This window comes from Moschus berezovskii, chromosome 6, assembly GCF_049115385.1.
Source record: "Moschus berezovskii isolate FMDL1 chromosome 6, NW_MosBer_1.0, whole genome shotgun sequence".
In the NCBI taxonomy this organism is placed as follows: domain Eukaryota; kingdom Metazoa; phylum Chordata; class Mammalia; order Artiodactyla; family Moschidae; genus Moschus; species Moschus berezovskii.
This window is the reverse complement of record NC_142465.1, coordinates 9,367,616-9,382,746: the sequence shown is the minus strand read 5'-3', so window position 1 is coordinate 9,382,746 and position 15,131 is coordinate 9,367,616. Positions and strand designations below refer to the sequence as shown.

Here is a 15,131-nt window from a genome sequence, read left to right as displayed (position 1 = left end):
CACCTGGCTCCTCTGTCCATGGGATTTCCCAGGCAAGAATACTGGAGTGGGTTTCCATTTCCTTCTCCAGGACATCTTCCCTGCCCAGGGATCAAACCTGTATCTCCTGTGTCGCCTGCATTGCAGACAGAGTTTTTACTCACTGAGTCATCAGAGAAGCCATGCTTAACACACATCATTAAGTCATACATTTGGTACAGTGTGCAGTACAGATTTAGGCAAAACCTACTAGTGGGTCCACATAGCATAATCAGTTCCCTGTTCAGGGGGTGGTAACTGTTTGAATTTTATTCAATTTAATTTTATACAGTTGAATTATGTGGCCATATATCAAATTGTGATTTCTCTGCTATCATTTTTTATAAATAATTATTACATTTATTGTTGCTTATTTTTGTAGAAATATTATGGCTCTTCGAAATCATTTAATTTCAAGCACACCTGCCACGGATTATTTTCTTCAACAAAAAGACTACATCATCATTTTTCTCCTGATTTTGCTTCAAGTCATAATAAACTTCATGTTTAAGTAGAAGTCCTTTACAATTGAGTTAATGAACTGGAATGATCAGATTTGGCCTGGGACCAATGTTGAAGTTGGTTTGGTCTTTATTAAAACATCACAATATTTATAAAACTGAAAACCTTAGAAATAAATGTAGAAGTGCTGACTTTTCATACCTTTTATCCTTAACCTGAAACAAGCGCTATTCTTTTGATTATTAAAGTGAACTATGTGTTAAGTGCCAGAACGTTTCTAGCTTTTGTCAGAATGTGTCTACATGTGAGTATAATAAATCCACATGTATACACTATTGTGTCTTATATATACCTTACAGTAATCTTTGTAGTCTATGGTATGTTCATGTAATGAAATATATAGCATTAATGTCAGTCGTAAGAAAAATGCTATCAATCTTATATATGTAACAACCTATTTTCTTCATAAAACAGGCACAAAACTTTTATCAGTAAGGAATTACAGAATGGGAAATAATGGGATACTAGGCATAAATAGTTCAACACACTGTACTGTTAAAAAAAATCATTTCCAAAGCATTCAGCTCAACTGTCTTCTTACAAACAGGAAACAAACAAAATGTGTGGTCAAATTGAGACAAAGTGGCAAATTGCTTTTTTCAAAAGTTTACACAAGATTTTTTTAATCCCTAGAATTTAATATTTATAGATACAAGTATAAATCTATGTATATCAACAGCAGAAAACTGGTATGCAGCTACTTGGATCTATTGATTCTATCTTTCTTATCATACGTATATAATACCCACTTAAGCACTTGCTGGAAAAAAGTCTGGTCAAACTTGATTACTGTCCTTTTTTCTTATTTTTTTAAACTCAGTTGGTCCAATAACATAGGCTAAATTCTAGAGATGTTTGTAGGGCATATAAAATGCTGATAATCGTGATTTTTCATTATGAAAACCTTTCTTTAGCTTTCATTTAGATTCTGGTGTGTTCAGTGAAACAGTAGAATAGAAAAAATATATATATAACCCATATTTTACTTCAAAAGCCAAATAAGAGAAGAGTGATAAGAAAAGACACTTAGTGTGGTGGTAATTATGCATTTTAAAATTGGTTTCTTTAAAATGTGCAATAAGTTGAGCATCTAAGAAGAGCATCAAGTCCCGAGGTTTAATTCTCTGCTCTCCTCTGCTCTCAGTAACTGCAGACTGTGGCAAAACCACAGCTCCTCAAGGTTCCTTTGTTCAGGCTCAGGCAAACATTTTCCCTAAGTTTTTTTTCAGTTTAATATTTTTACTTTATGTATCCTAGAATTCCAAAAGTAGATTTTGAAATGAAAATGAAGGTCAGAGAGGAAATACTTGCTCTGGCTACATTTGCCCCTGACTAAGAAGAGACTGTGAGGCACTAGTAAAGTTATAATCAATTGTTTACACCATGATAAGCATACAATAAAGGAAAGATTACTAAATTATTGAAAACTGAAAATGATAAGAAGAGCCTGCTTTGTTCCTCCTAACCAATATAGTGATCTTTAGTCTCCTTAGGTTTTATGAGGAGCCATTTCTCATGTATTTTTGGCAAAACAATAATTGTGAAAATTTTTTAAAATAGATTATACATAAATAAGATATACCTACACCCAATATAAGCATAGGTATGACTACACTAAACAAGTGGGTTTTTTGCTTGTATTTCATACTTGTTGATATCATTTTAGTACTCACTCTCTGTTACCAATGTTATGCTCAACTGCCTATCATTAATATATATTTTGTAAATATTGTACAACTTGATCCTTTTTTATGGCTTAAATTAGAATTAATTTATGTAAGTTGATTGGCTGATCACAAAAATAATTTCATCTTTAAACCCTGAAAACTTAAGGTTTTTTTTTGTTGGTAAACTCCCTTTTGGGGCTTTAGGCTTATCATTTGGTCTTAGTGTTTTATTTGTGTGGCTATCCTCTAAGACTAGGGAGGGAGTTGTTTTCTTTATTTTTAAAACTTCCTTGTTAGGGCAAATGTTATGGGTTCTTATCCCAGGAGTCAAAAACCATTTCATGAGAAAGAGCAGGGTTACTCATGCTGTGTCTCCCATCCCAGGCCCGACCCTGCCTAGCTTCCCAGATCAGACGAGATCGGGCGCGTTCAGGGTGGTGTGGCCATAGACACTCATGCTGTTTCTTATACACTAAAAGCATATGTCTAATCTAATAGTCTTAGTTATATGAGTTCCTTTTAGTTATATGAGTTCCTTTCTGTGAACTGAATTCAAAACTCAGGAATTGGTGGCTTAGTTTTAGATCAGTTCTTATACTAGGCTTAGTATGTGAATCCTTTAAAACACATAATGAACTTTGTATTTAGCCATATATGTAATTGACTTTGAATGTTCTTCACCTGAGATTAATCTTCCTTCACACGTGGACTCATAAAAATTGTGATTTACAGTTCCCAGTTATCTGAGAATCTCATGATGGTTTCTAGGATTTAAGACCTATAACCAGTTTTTTTTTTTCTTTTTTTCATTTGATCAAAAATTTTATTTTTTCACTGGAAAATTTAAACAAATAATAGTTACTGACATGTGCATTTTTGTTTTAGTTATTAAATATACTATGCCTTCAGTTATCTACCATTTAGTGAGATGTAGCTGGCCCAAGAAGAGACAATAGGGTGTGTGATATAAGTAGGTCTCAGCGGTAGATATGTCATTTGTATTTCATATCAATACTTTTTTTGTATTACTTATAAAGGTACAGTGTAATTTTTGTTACCATTCCATTGAAAAAGTTGGCCTTGTAAAATACAACTCTCATTTAGTATTCACGCTTTTGTGCCTTTAAGAAAATAATTTTTTGTCATTTTTGTGTTACAGAACTGTAATATGATTTAAAGTGTTTATAGGTTTAATTGTCATAAAGGGTCATTTCTCTGTGTCACTTTATTTCCTTTTATATAGCTATAGTATATTTAAACAGTAATGCTGTACTTTTATAAGAGTTTGTCCATTTACCTATCTCAAATGTATTCTTTACTTTCAGACATCACTGAAGTAGACTTGTCAGATTATTCTGAGTATTGTTAAATAGTGCCTTGTCGATGGAATTCACACTGTTTTAGGATGTCAGCTCGTGCCATATGTACACAAAATTATGTGGAGAAGGCAGTTTTAACTTTTTGAAGAATATCTTGGTCAAACATTTAAGAAAACAAATGTATAAAATTGCATTTTTTCCAGTGTTTTGCATTTCTAGTGAACAGTGAATATATTTGGGGTTTTTTGTTTGACATACAGTGATAATGACATTTGATGAGCCATACATGACGCTGCAGATTATTTTGAATTATGTTAAATGCACAGAAATATTAAAATCAGCATTTATACCAAATTTTCCAATTTGATCCATAGCTGAGAGGGAAGGAATCCCACGCAGATCACTAAGTTTACATTTGAACTTCTATCTTATTTGACTACGTGGAAAAAGAGATTCTTTAACCTGCCACTATTATGTAATTTGGTTTTATTTTGTTTACCTGTAGTGTGAATTTAGTATATTTAATTTACTTTTTGTTACTCTTAACATGCTGTTTGTTTTGTTACAGTTTTAATTGAGGTTGGACTGTTAAAATTGTATAGGACCAGTGTCTCCTTAATATGATTAACATATTTAGAAGAGCCACAAGAAACCCGTGACAAAATGAATGTGAATACACTTTCTAAAATATTTAGAAAATTTTCTTTCTGAATTTATCATGAAAAATTACTTGAGAATTACAATATTAAATTTAAAGAAAAAATGCCATGAAACATTTGAACTGATGAGCCACACAACTTCAGTTGAAATTTTTTACTTTTTAGCATGTTAACTATACATCTGAGTTAAATATTCTGTTTAATGATCATTTATAAATTCAAACACTGGTCAGTTTTGTAAAATAGAATAAAAGTGTGTCATCTTCTGTGTAAGTACAGCACACTGTCCAGTTCTTTTCCTTAAGGTGCACAGTAAATGTACAGACAGTCATAGGCAACTGTTTTGTAATGTATTACATTTCTAATCTGTTACTCCTAACCTATTATAAATGTTTGCAGAGACAAAAGAATTGAATTTTTCTAATGATCTGTAAAATGATGCTAACTTCAAGTAGGCATTCTAAATAAAATTTTTAAAAAGAGCAAACTGATCAAATGACTTTAAATATAACATGATGACTAAATTACTTAGTAATAAGTTTTTGGTTAAAAGTCATTTGGGGGGTAGTTGTGAATGACGGTGAAGGATTTAACAGCTAGAGTCCCTAATATATGCTTTACATGATGTTTTACATTCATTCTTCTTGAATGCCCATAATAACCTTCAGAGAAGTGGAAGTTAGATTTTAGAGATGAAGAATCTGAGGCTCATAGAAGTTACATAATTCTGAAAGCTACATAATCAGAGTGATAGCAAGCCCAAATTTGAATCCATGTCTGACTTTAATGTCCATTCTGTTTCCACCGTACACTTAAATAGAACTCTGATCGAAGCACTTTACTTTTAAATGTTTGTAATAATCCATCGCTCAAATCAAGTAACCCCTTTGTGATGGATAAGGAAAAAAAAAAACCTTGCTATCATTCAGTTCAGTTCAGTCGCTCATTCATGTCCGATTCTTTGCGACCCCCTGGACTGCAGAATGCCAGGCCTCCCTGTCCATCACCAACTCCTGGAATTTACCCAAACTCATGTCCATTGAGTCGGTGATACCATCCAACTATCTCATCCTCTGTTGTCCCCTACTCCTCCTGCCTTCACTGTTTCCCAGCATCAGAGTCTTTCCAAATGAGTCAGCTCTTTCCATCAAGTGGCCAAAGTATTGGAGTTTCAGCTTCACAATCAGTCCTTCCAGTGAATATTCAGGACTGATTTCCTTTAGGATTGACTGGTTGGATCCCCTGGCAATCCAAGGGACTCTCAAGAGTCTTCTCCAACACCACAGTTCAAAAGCATCAATTCTTCAGCTTTCTATACAGTCCAACTTTCACATCCATACATGACTACTGGAAAAACCATAGCCTTGATTAGACGGACCTTTGTTGGCAAAGTAATGTCTCTGCTTTCTAATATGCTATCTAGGTTGGTCATAACTTTCCTTCCAAGGAGTAAGACTCCTTTAATTTATTGGCTGCAGTCACCATCTTCAGTGGTTTTGGAGCCTAAAAATATAAAGTCTGACACTGTTTCCACTGTTTCCCCATCTATTTGCCATGAAGTGATGGGACCAGATGCCATGATCTTTCTTTTCTGAATGTTGAGCTTTAAGCCAACTTTTTCACACTCCTCTTTCACTTTCATTAAGAGGCTTTTTAGTTCTTCCAGTTCCAGTTCAGTCACTCAGTCGTGTCCAACTCTTTGTGGCCCCATGAACCGCAGCATGCCAGGCCTCCCTGTCCATCAACAACTCCCAGAGTTCACCCAAACCCATGTCCATTGAGTTGGTGATGCCATCCAACCATCTCATCCTTTGTCGTCTCCTGCTTCTCCTGCCCTCAATCTTTCCCAGCATCAGGGTCTTTGCCAATGAGTCAGCTCTTCGCATCAGATGGATAAAGTATTGGAGTTTCAGCTTCACCATCAGTCCTTCCAATGAACATTCACGACTGATCTCCTTTAGGATGGACTGGTTGGATTTCCTTGCAGTCCAAGGGACTCTCAAGAGTCTTCTCCAGCACCACAGTTCAAGAGCATCAATTCTTTGGCGCTAAGCTTTCTTTATAGTGCAACTCTCACATCCATACATGACCACTGGAAAAACCATAGCCTTGACTAGACAGACCTTTGTTGACAAAGTAATGTCTCTGCTTTTCAGTATACTGTCTAGGTTGTTCATAACTTTCCTTTCAAGGAGTAGTTCTTCACTTCCTGCCATAAAGATGGTGTCATCTGCATATCTGAGGTTGTTGATATTTCTCCTGGCAATCCTGATTCCAGCTTGTGCTTCTTCCAGCCCAGCGTTCCTCATGATGTACTCTGCATATAATTTAAATAAGCAGGGTTACAATATACAGCCTTGGTGTACTCCTTTTACTATTTGGAACCAGTCTGTTGTTCTGTGTCCAGTTCTAACTCTTGCTTCCTGGCCTGCATACCGATTTTTAAGGAGACAGGTCAGGTGGTCTGGTATTCCCATTTCTTTCAGAATTTTCCACAGTTTGTTGTGATCCAGTGATACAGTCAAAAGTTTTGGCATAGTCAGTAAAGCAGAAATAGATGTTTTTCTGGAACTCTTTTTTGATGATCCAGCAGATGTTGGCAATTTGATCTCTGGTTCCTCTGCCTTTTCTAAATCCAGCTTGAATATTTGGAAGTTCATGGTTCGCATATTGTTGAAGCCTGGCTGGGAGAATTTTGAGTATTACTTTACCAGTGTGTGAGATGAGTGCAATTGTGCGGTAGTTTGAACATTCTTTGGCATCGCCTTTCTTTGGGATTGGAATGAAAACTGACCATTTCCAGTCTGGTGACCACTGCTGAGTTTTCCAAATTTGCTGGCATATTGAGTGCAGCACTTTCACAGCATCATCTTTAAGGATTTGATATATCTCAGCTGGAATTCCATCACCTCCACTAGCTTTGTTCATAGTGATGCTTCCTAAGGCCCACTTGACTTCACATTCCAGGATGTCTGGCTCTAGGTGAGTGATCACACCATCATGATTATCTGGGTCATGAAGATCTTTTTTGTATAGTTTTCTGTTTACTCTTGCCACCTCTTCTTATCTTCTGCTTCTGTTAGGTTCATACAATTTCTGTCCTTTATCGAGCCCATCTTTGCATGAAATATTCCCTTGGTATCTCTAATTTTCTTGAAGAGATCTCTAGTGTTTCCCATTCTATTGTTTTCCTCTATTTCTTTGCACTGATCACTGAGGAAGGTTTTCTTATCTCTCCTTGCTATTCTTTGGAACTCTGCATTCAAATGGGTATGTCTTTCCTTTCTCCTTTGCTTCTCTTTTCACAACTATTTTAAGGCCTCTTCAGACAGCCATTTTGGCTTCTTGCATTTCTTTTTCTTGGGGATGACCTTGATCCCTGTCCCCTGTACAATGTCACGAACCTCCATCCATAGTTCATCAGCCACTCTATCAGATCTAGTCCCTTAAATCTATTTCTCACTTCCACTGTATAATCATATGTGATTTGATTCAGGTCATACCTGAATAGTGGTTTTCCCTACTGTCTTCAATTTAAGTCTGAATTTGGCAATGAGGAGTTCATGATCTGAGCCACAGTCAGCTCCCAGTCTTGTTTTTTCTGACTGTATAGAGCTTCTCCATATTCGACTCCAAAGAATATAATCAATCTGATTTCGGTGTTGGCCATCTGGTGATGTCCATGTGTAGAGTCTTCTCTTGTGTTGTTGGAAGAGGGGTTGGTTAGGACCAGTGTGTTCTCTTGGCAAAATTCTATTAGCCTTTGCCCTGCTTCATTCTGTACTCCAAGGCCAAATCTGCCTGTTACTCCAGGTGTTTCTTATCTTCCTACTTTGGCATTCCAGTCCCCTATAATGAAAAGGACATCTTTTTTGGGTGTTCGTTCTAAAAGGTCTTGTAGGTCTTCATAGAACCGTTCATGTTCAGCTTCTTCAGCATTATTGGTTGGGGCATAGACTTGGATTACCATGCTATTCAATGGTTTGCTTACATAAGCATAGGTAACAAAACTCACATGAAAACGTTTCCCCCCCACAAATTATCTATTAGTCCCAACTGAGTCAACATCAACATCACATATGTTCCACGGAATCATTCCTCTAGTTTTCCTCCATCATCCTGCAATCCAGTATTTGCTGCCCTCAGTTACTTGTGGCTAAGAGTGAGTGAGTTTTGTCTTACTGCCGGGAATGGGAGGGCTTACAGGTGTCTCCTGTCCTATACATAGGAGTAAAGGATAGGGAAAATCGCCTCTCACTGTTCAACCTCAATGAAACATCTAAAAGGTAATTTTACTCATGTTGACCAAACTCCTATATAGTTGTATTGTATTGGGTTGATAATATTTTTGAACCTTACAAAAGATCCCTTTCTTGTGGAAATAGTGGGTCCCTACACTGGTGACACGTGACGGTAATTTGTTGAGTATGTTGTATTTGTTGAGTGCTTAGTACTTAGGACACACCATGCCAAAAAAACCCCCCAAAAATCCCACAGCTTTGTAAACACTGCCTGCTGCTGCTGCTAAGTCATATCAGTTGTGTCCGACTCTGTGCGACCCCATAGACGGCAGCCCACCAGACTCCCCCGTCCCTGGGATTCTCCAGGCAAGAACACTGGAGTGGGTTGCCATTTCCTTCTCCATTGCGTGAAAGGGAAAAGTGAAAGTGAAGTCGGTCAGTCGTGTCCGACTCTTCGCGACCCCAGGGACTGCAGCCCACCAGGTTCCTCCGTCCATAGGGTTTTCCCCACTGCCGCCCTCAAAAGTTTTTTTTACATATCACCATTTTTTCTTTTAAGATGAGAAAAGTGGAGACAATGTCACAGATATGTAAATGGCACAGCAAACCCAGGTAAATCTTAAGCCCGTGCTCTTTACCATTTCATCCTTAAAAGAGAGGGGTGTGTGTCTTAACGTAAGAAACAGTATGTTCTTTCTGCTTAACGGTATTTTTTTTCCCCTGCCGTCGGATTGTGCGCAGTAATCCTGGGTCACTGTTTTTTAAAGCATACTACTGATTACCAGTAAGTCCTCACATCTATCACCTCTTAAAGAAAAAGAAAATTTTCATGTTGATACTGAAGGCCTGGAAATGTGGCAAAGCCACCTGCAGAAAGCATGAAGCCTGCGGCTGGTGACCGTGGCCAGGCCCTCCTCATCTGGCCTGCATCGCGAAAGAAAGCCGCTGGTGCAGAATGTTGACAAGATATGCACAAGTTCAAGGCAGAGGTTTGGGAACGAATTTTTGACGCTTGGAAACGAACCGAATTGTAGCCGCAGCGCCCAGTCCCTCCACTATCATGCCGAGCTCCTGGGAAACGGAGGGATCTGGTGGCAGCTGAAGCCTCGCACCTGGGAGCTGGGAAGGGCTTTCAGCTTCCTCTCCAGAGAGCTCCAGAGAAACCCCGACCTTTTCTCTACCTTCGCGGGCTTTTGGACCGCTACCTCTACTGGCCGAAAGGTTTGGCCATTTCCGCTGGGCGGGCGGGACGGCAGACCCTCGTCCAACCAAGAAGCCTCGTTGCCCCGGCTTCCGGTCTTCTACCCGCCCCTTCCGGTTCCGGCGGTAGCCGTGCTCTGTTCCTTCCTGGCAATCCTGGTTTTCTGCGAGCGGCGTGTGTAGGCCACTGGAACCTGAAGGCCTATGGCCGCTGCGGGATCTGTGACGGTGGCGTTGCATGTGGCGGAAGTGCTAGAAACCATCGTGAGCGGTTGCCTGGGACCCGAAGGGCGGCAAGTTCTGTGTACCAAGCCCACTGGCGAGGTGCTGATCAGCCGGGATGGAGGCCGCCTGTTGAAGGCGCTACATTTAGAGCATCCCGTAGCCAGGTACCCGCGACGCACGCTCCAGCCCGTTAGAGCATCCTTTAATTAGGTACTCACGTCCCACACTCCAGATGGACACTTCACGTCATCTCCCTAGACTTCTTGTCCGTAAGGTTTTGCTCTTTGGGAAAACTGACCTTTTTCCTCTCGTCCAGCAGAAAAAGCCCAGCCATTCTGCCAGTAGGAGCTAGAGGTCCAATAGCCCGCGAAGATGGAAAAGAGGTCGGGGCTTCTCTGAAGCTGTTTCTGGAAAAAACTGGCTTTGGATGAGACCATTGTACGCTCAGTTAGAGCGCTGTCCTCGGGAACATTCCAAACTGAAAAGGGCATTTCTCCTTTCCTTCCAGCTCGACCCAACCCTAGAATCTTGAAATAGCATAAAGGTGGTTCTATTGTTTTTCCCTTTTATGTAACAGAAAGCATTCAGCCTGTATTTAAGTAAATTTTAAAAGGGAAAAAACAAAGTACATCAAGGAGATAGTATTCTCATTTTATAGATGTAAAAACATGCTTTCAACTTGATTCCAATGTGGAAAGGCAGCCTTCTGAAAATCTGAGTTGCTTTCTTTCTTTCTTGTGCAGGGTGATGGTGGCCTGTGTTTCCAGTCATCTAAGAAAAACAGGAGATGGTGCTAAAACATTTATTATCTTTCTTTGCCATTTACTCAGAGGACTTCGTGAGATCACAGACAAGGAAAAGGATTCTTTCCTTTTTGAAAATATTCAAACCTATGGAAGGCATTGGAAAAATTGCTGTCAGTGGAAATTTATTTCCCAAGCTCTTCTAACATTTCAGACACAGATATTAGACTATGTTATGGACCATTACTTAAGTAGACACTTCTTGTCCATCTTTTCTTCATGCACTAAAGAAAGAACATTGTGTAGGAACTCTTTAGAGATGCTCTTAGGAGCATACTTTTGTGGAAGAGTGGGAAGAAATAATCACAACCTGATATCTCAGTTGATGTGTGACTATGTTTTCAAGTGTACGGCTTGTGAAAGTAGGTTTGAAGAAGTACTTGAGATAGTGGATGACTGTTTTGTTGAGTTGAAAGTTAGTGTCACCGGCCTTCCTGTTTCCGATTCCAGGAACATAGCTGGGCTTGTGCTTCAGAGAGACTTTTCTGTGTACTGTCCAGCAGATGGTGACATAAGAATAGTGATAGTAACAGAAACCATTCAGCCTCTTTTTTCAATTTCTGGGTCAGAGTTTATTCTAAATTCAGAAGCACAGTTTCAGACATCTCAGTTTTGGATTACAGAAAGAACAAAAGCAATAGTGAAACATTTACAGAATCAGAATGTAAAATTACTCCTATCTACTGTGAAACAACCAGACTTAGTAATTTATTGTGCAGGACTAAATGGCATATCTGTGGTGGAGTGTTTATCACCTGAAGAACTTTCTCTTATCCAGAGAGTCATTGGTCTTGCTCCCTTTGTACTACCAGAGGCCTCTTCTCAGTATGAACTCTCTCACACTGCTTTGGTGAAATTCTGTAAACCCCTCATCCTTAGATCCAAAAGGTATGTTCATCTTGGCTTGATGAGCACCTGTTCATTTATACCACATTGTATAGTTCTTTGTGGACCGGTGCAGGGTCTTGTTGAACAACATGAGGATGCTTTACATGGAGCATTTAAAATGCTTCGGCAGGTATTTAAAGACCTTGATCTAAATTATGTGATGCAAACCAGTGACCAAAATTGTACATCAGGTCCTCGTATATATAAGAATAGTAGAGAAAGTAATGAGTTACCAAAAAGTGTTAACTGCTCAATACAAAGGTCGTATCAGGACACTGTTGTAAAGAACAAAGGTGAACTGGCAAAAACTCAAACGAATTTAAAAGTATGTTCAAATTTGATAGTTCCAAGCATCAAATTAGAGAAAAATGTGTTGTGTTCAACACCAAAAGTGGCAGTAACAGATTCATACCAGACAGATGAAGCATTGAGATGTTCATCCCCAAACAAAGGGAGGATAATGGATGACCATGAACCATTTATTGAGAGTAATTCTGCTAACTCAAAAACAGAAAATACTAGAAAAGAAATTTCTTATGAAAATTTACAGGTTAAAAAACTTGCTACAAAGGACAGCATTTTACCACTGAGATGTAAGTCAATAGCGATGTGTAGTTCCCAAAGTTACTATTTCTCATCTATACCAGCTGGTTGTGTTTTGCCTGTGGGTGGTAATTTTGAGATCTTATTGCATTACTATCTTCTAAACTATGCCAAAAAATGCCAGCAATCAGAACAAACCATGGTTAGTAGGATAATAGCTAATGCACTTTTAGGCATTCCCAAAATCTTGTATAAGTCTAAGAAAGGAAATTACAGCTTCCCACAAGTATATTTAAGAGCTCTCCAGGCACTGCAAACCAGTCAACCCATGATAAGCAACCAAACGGGTTTGGAATCAGTTGCTGGTAAATACCAGTTACTAACTTCAGTTCTTCAGTGCTTGACAAACATTTTGACTGTTGACTTAGTAATCAATATTAAGAGACAGCCTCAGGAAGTTGATGATCAAGATTCAGAAGAGGAACTATAAAATTGGAAGCTTTTTATTAACCAGAGTTTTAATCCAACTCAAGCCATAAAACAAGGCAGGCACTTGTTGGCCACTAATTTTCAAGTTAATTCAACCTAGTTAGGAAAACAGCAGAACTTTAAAGTTTTTAGAAGTACATGAGGCCACCAGACGTTCAGATGTGAATATTGTAGACTGCAGTCACTATGGAACAGTTCTGAGGAGGAAGCCTGGATGAGTGAAGCCAAGATCTGAGTAAGTCGATCTGTTTTCGGCCTTAGCGTCCCTGTGTCTCAGCTCTGAGTTGGTCTGTGATTTGAGGGGAAGGTATTTCCTCATAGCTCCCTTTTACTTTTCTGCATCTTTTTTCACTGTTCTTCCCTTCTGCCTTGCCTTTCTATAGTTAGTTAATAGAATAATCTCAGATTTGGATGAAGTCTCCAAATGCCATCCTATTTTAGTTCGTAAAATATTTGCTTTATTGAAAATTTATTTTCCCTACTCATAATTTCTGTAGCAAAAGTGTCATTCTTTTTTCTCAAACAGTATATAAGTAAAATTATTTTTTACTTTAATTGTCCCCTTATTTAGAGCCTGGTTAGATTTTTTTTCACCATTCATGCACCATTGAATATGTTGCCATAAATAGGATTTCGTGGGTTGTATTTATTTTCATTTCTTTCGTTGAAATAATTCCAAAAAGAATAGGAAATTTGTACTATCATTTTCTCCTGTTCTCTAAGAGCTTGCAAGATAGTTCATGTATCTGTTGGGTTTTCTTGTATTTGATGCATAGCCGTAGTTCAGTAGTAACAAATAATTTGAGGGTTACAGTTGACTCTCTGATCTGTGGGTTGTACATCAATGGATTCAACCAACTGTGGATTGAAAATAATCAGGAAGAAAATTCACAGAAAATTCCCAAACCATAACTTTAATTGGCCAGGTGCACTGGCAACTATTTACATAGTGTTTACATTGTATTAGGTATTATAAGGAATCTAGAGGTGATTTAAAGTACAAAGACTGTGTGCATAGCTTATATGCAAATGCTCTGCCATTTTTTATAAGAGGCTTGAACATCCACAGATTTTAGTGTCTGCTGGAGGTGGTGCTGGGGGTGTGTTCTGGAACCAGTCCCCTTGGATACCGAGAGACTGCTATATTTATGTGTCGTATGAATTTTTTAATGTTTATATTTTAAAGGTTTATAAGTGCAAATAATATTGTGATTCTAGCTGTGAATAAGGGCAGTATCTTCTACTTTTGGTAGTTCTCTGTAACACCCCAGGCAGTACTATGTTCATACCAAGTATTCAGAAGGGCTTGTTGAATAAAACTGTTTCCTTTAATCTGTTCTAATTATGTGTTTCCTGTTTACTAATTCAATAAATTCTTATTGCGTGCTTATGCTGAAAATACTGTGGTAAACAGATATGGTTCCTACCTTCAGGCACTTTTCCTTAAAGGTTAATGTGTAGTGGATAGTGACACCACTTGGACTGAAATAAATTTACGAAAACCAATTTTTAAAATTTCATTACAGTTAAACTTGAAAAAGCAATGACTGACAATACATTAAAAGGCGGCACACATACTGAAATGTGAACAATAAGATTAGCATGACCCTTGCACAAGGATAACACACAAAAAACTAATGTTCCATCATTGCAAATCTTTTATATTAAATACAAGTTTATTTTTGTAAAGTTTATATGAAAGTGAAAGTGTTAGTTGCTCAGTTGTGTCTGACTCTTTGAGACCCCATGGATTGTAGCCTGCCAGGCTCCTCTGCCCATGGAATTCTCCAGGCAAGAATAATGAAATGAGTAGCTGTTCCTTCTCCAGGGGATCTTCCTGACCCAGGGATCGAACCAGGTCTGCATTGCAGGAAGATTCTTTACCATCTTAGCCTACCGTCTGAGCCAAACCACTCTGGACCTCTTATGTCGTATTTGATAACACTGTTTCACTTCTGTGATTATGGAGAGAATGTATTATTTCTCTTATACTAAATCCATAGATATATAGATGTATTGTAAAGTTATTGTATCATTTTTTTCATTCACTTTTTAAAAATTGCCTGTCAGGTCTCTTGATAACTTTCCTTTATTTTGCTGCTGTTGTTTTAAATACTTTTCCATCAGTGAAGGCATTCAAAGACTTTTCCATGCATGCCCATGCCTTTCATTGGGTAGGCGTATATAACTGTAAGTAGTCACTGGTCCAGGAGCCCCTTTGTAATCTGGGAGTGTTTGTGTTTGGTACCTAACCTAATATCTGCCACATAGTAGTAGCCAATAAATGTCTGTTGGGGAGCTCTGGTCCTCATACATGAGGTCCTAATTATTTCTATCAAACTTTCATAGAAAAGAATCTGTTTGCAGGGGAAAGAAGCAGAAAATGTAGAACAGGTCTATACAAAGCAATCTTTTTTCTTTTCATTAAAAACATCCTCAAAAATGGTTATAAAGCTTTCATGGGTCATCCCTGTCCTTTGCAGAATAACACTAGGGAGTTCACATTACTGAGTTAGATAAAAGAGCATTTCAAAAAATGTGGTTATGTTACACTTAA

General features: G+C 38.2%; 2 protein-coding genes across 9 annotated transcripts in view; both read left to right on the top strand.

Moving 5' to 3' along the window:
- Positions 1–4,692, top strand: part of OSBPL8 (oxysterol binding protein like 8) — a 163,285-nt gene extending 158,593 nt beyond the window's left edge. For 5 of the 6 annotated variants that reach the window (XM_055396179.2, XM_055396181.2, XM_055396183.2 and 2 more), the window contains one exon: positions 401–4,691. In XM_055396179.2, coding sequence (XP_055252154.1) covers positions 401–533 — 133 coding nt within the window. In that variant the 3' untranslated portion in view covers positions 534–4,691. Of the gene's footprint in view, positions 1–400 lie in introns of all 6 variants that reach the window. The other variant, XM_088836810.1, reaches the window with a different exon arrangement.
- A 5,009-nt stretch (positions 4,693–9,701) lies between these two features.
- BBS10 (Bardet-Biedl syndrome 10) lies at positions 9,702–13,916 on the top strand. Of its 3 annotated transcripts, none has more exons than XM_088836811.1 (3): positions 9,873–10,061; positions 10,171–10,395; positions 10,595–13,916. In XM_088836811.1, the coding sequence occupies exon 3, from the start codon at positions 10,599–10,601 to the stop codon at positions 12,573–12,575; it is 1,977 nt and encodes a 658-aa protein (XP_088692937.1). In that variant the 5' UTR covers positions 9,873–10,061; positions 10,171–10,395; positions 10,595–10,598; the 3' UTR covers positions 12,576–13,916. The 3 variants fall into 3 exon arrangements, with proteins under 3 accessions (XP_055251844.2, XP_088692937.1, XP_088692938.1); XM_088836812.1 differs by having other exon boundaries at positions 9,883–10,015; XM_055395869.2 differs by lacking the exon at positions 10,171–10,395 and having other exon boundaries at positions 9,702–10,015.
- Positions 13,917–15,131: the final 1,215 nt, after the last annotated feature.

Coding starts and splice junctions, on each gene's coding strand:
- BBS10 (XM_055395869.2), top strand. CDS start 9,831: ATGGCCGCTGCGGGATCTGTGACGGTGGCGTTGCATGTGGCGGAAGTG. Junction 10,016..10,594: donor TTAGAGCATCCCGTAGCCAG/GTACCCGCGACG, acceptor TTTCTTGTGCAG/GGTGATGGTGGCCTGTGTTT.